Source organism: Plasmodium reichenowi, chromosome 11 (assembly GCF_001601855.1).
Source record: "Plasmodium reichenowi strain SY57 chromosome 11, whole genome shotgun sequence".
Taxonomy (NCBI): Eukaryota; Apicomplexa; class Aconoidasida; order Haemosporida; family Plasmodiidae; genus Plasmodium; species Plasmodium reichenowi.
Window position 1 is genome coordinate 543535 of NC_033656.1, and position 2418 is coordinate 545952.

A 2418-nucleotide genomic window follows, 5' to 3' on the forward strand; every position below is an offset into this window, starting at 1 on the left:
TTTTTATTTCCTTTTACTTTATGAATAATTTACTTATTTTTATATATTTATAAAAGAATTAAAAAAAAAAAAAAATAAAAAAAAAAAGGAAAATGTACATTGATTTAGACGGCTTATATAATATATGTAAGACCTTACAAAACATTCTGAATATATTTTAACTATAATACTATTTTTAGTTTAAGAGAAATTTTTTAAAATTTAAATTATCTTACGTGATTTCTTAAAAAATATATTCTTCCTTAATATAAGAAAATTAAAATGTATAATTGAAGAAAAAAATAAAAAATGAAAAGATAAAAAAAAAAATAGAAAAAAATAAAAATTAAGAGTTTTCATTTAAACCATAATTTTTTTTTTTAACTCTTCTAAGGCATTGAATGGCCTTTCTTCCGTAACAATAGATGGATGTTTTTCATCGACGCATTTTACGGACATTTTGATACTCCCTAAAAAAAAAAAATATATCCATAAATAAATAAATATATGATTATTATATATACGCTTGTATATATTTATCTTTCCTTTTTAATATTATTAATTTATATAAACCTTCTGTATCAGGTGCTCCTTCTGCTTTAATTAGTTTACATGAGGAATATACATACACCTTAATATAACAAATAAATAAATAAATAAATATATATATATATATATATATACATACATATTTGTATGTATATATGTATGTATATTATGGATTATTTATTTACTACCTTGCAATCCTTTATAACATACGCATCAGTATATCCTATTCCTTCAAGTTTCATGTTTCTAGTACCATCAGATTCTGTCACGTAAATACATGAAACATAACACCTTATGAAATTATTACCTTCTGGAATATTTAATACAATCTGATAAAAAAAAAAAAAAAAAAAAAAAAAAAAGATGAAGCAAGGTTATAAATTATTAATTCATATAAAAACATATTAATATTTTTATATTCCCTAATCTTATATATAATATGAGAATGTCAAAACATTTTTGTATAATATTTTATATTTTTTACTTCCTCATCAAAGGTAACGTTGTAAGATGAGACGATATATTCTCCTAGAACTAAAGAGGTATTGTGATTTGATTTTTCCATAGACTGTAAAAGGGAATATCAAATAAAAAAAAAAAAATAATAAATAAATAAATATATATATATATATATATATATTACCATTTTTACATCATCGTTATCGAATATTGCTGTGCATAAAAAGTAAATTTGTCCATTGGTTATTTTTGGTATATTTATTCCTCTTAAGAAAAAAAAATAATAAATAAATATATATATATATATATATATATATTTTTTTTTTTTTATGGAAATGAAAAAATTCAAGTTTCTTCTTTATATTACCTGACCCCAACTATAGATATAACTACTTTGTCTGCCTTTTTACTCTCAGCACTTTTTTCTACTTTATTAAATTCCCTTTTTGCAACGGTTGGTGTGTTATTATTTTTTTCTATAAAGAACGAATTATAAAAATTTAATGTGTCTATGTGATTATGTTATTTATTCCTATGTGAACGGAACTTTTTGCATGTGTCTTTAAATTATAAAATAAATAATTTTCATAAAAGAAAAAAATGTTCATGATGTACGCATGGATATAAGGAACATATAAAATAAAATAAAAAATTGAATACGGAATTATACGTCATATACAAATATATTTATATATGTTACTTGCTACAGCACCAATTCCCATGAATTGTCCTCCATAAGTTTTATTATATGACATTTTGAAAAAAAAAAAAAAAAAAAAAAAAAACAACTTAAATGTTAACTATTATATGGATTCAAATGAGTAAAATATAACTTAAATTGTTTATATGTATAAATTAAAAAATATATATATATATATATATATATGTGGAGTAAAAATTTTCATGATTAAAAATCATCAAAATTTTAATTAAAAATTTTTATTCACTTTCAAACATATTTATTTATTATATCTAGCCAATATATATATATATATATATATTACTTTGTATTTAATTGTGCAACCCTTACATATAATATATATATATATATATATATATATATATATATATATATGTATGTATGTATATTTTTTTTTTTTTTTTTTTTTTTTTTTTATTTGGTTATAGGAACATAATGTCATATATTTTATTACAACAGCCAAATTTTATATTTTATTTTTTCTGTCTTTTATTGTTTTAAAACATCTTGGTATTTCTCCATGTTAAAAATCCCCAATACAAGTTATTAGTACTTTTCCATTTACATGTTTTGTATAATATTTTATACTTGACTTAATCTGTTACACATTTTATTATATTTTATTTTTATACAAAATATTTATTTCTTATATAATATAAAAAAAAAAATATATATATATATATATATATTTTTTTTTATGAACATGTTAAGGTTTTCTTTATGGTTTTTTT

General features: G+C 18.8%; 1 protein-coding gene across 1 annotated transcript; it reads right to left on the reverse strand.

Moving 5' to 3' along the window:
* Window positions 1-339: 339 nt before the first annotated feature.
* On the reverse strand, window positions 340-1742 carry PRSY57_1115300 (hypothetical protein; the record flags this gene model as incomplete). Its single annotated transcript, XM_012908117.2, has 7 exons — window positions 340-449; window positions 553-610; window positions 717-857; window positions 1013-1096; window positions 1172-1253; window positions 1355-1463; window positions 1688-1742. The coding sequence occupies 7 exons, from the start codon at window positions 1740-1742 to the stop codon at window positions 340-342; spliced, it is 639 nt and encodes a 212-aa protein (XP_012763571.2).
* Window positions 1743-2418: the final 676 nt, after the last annotated feature.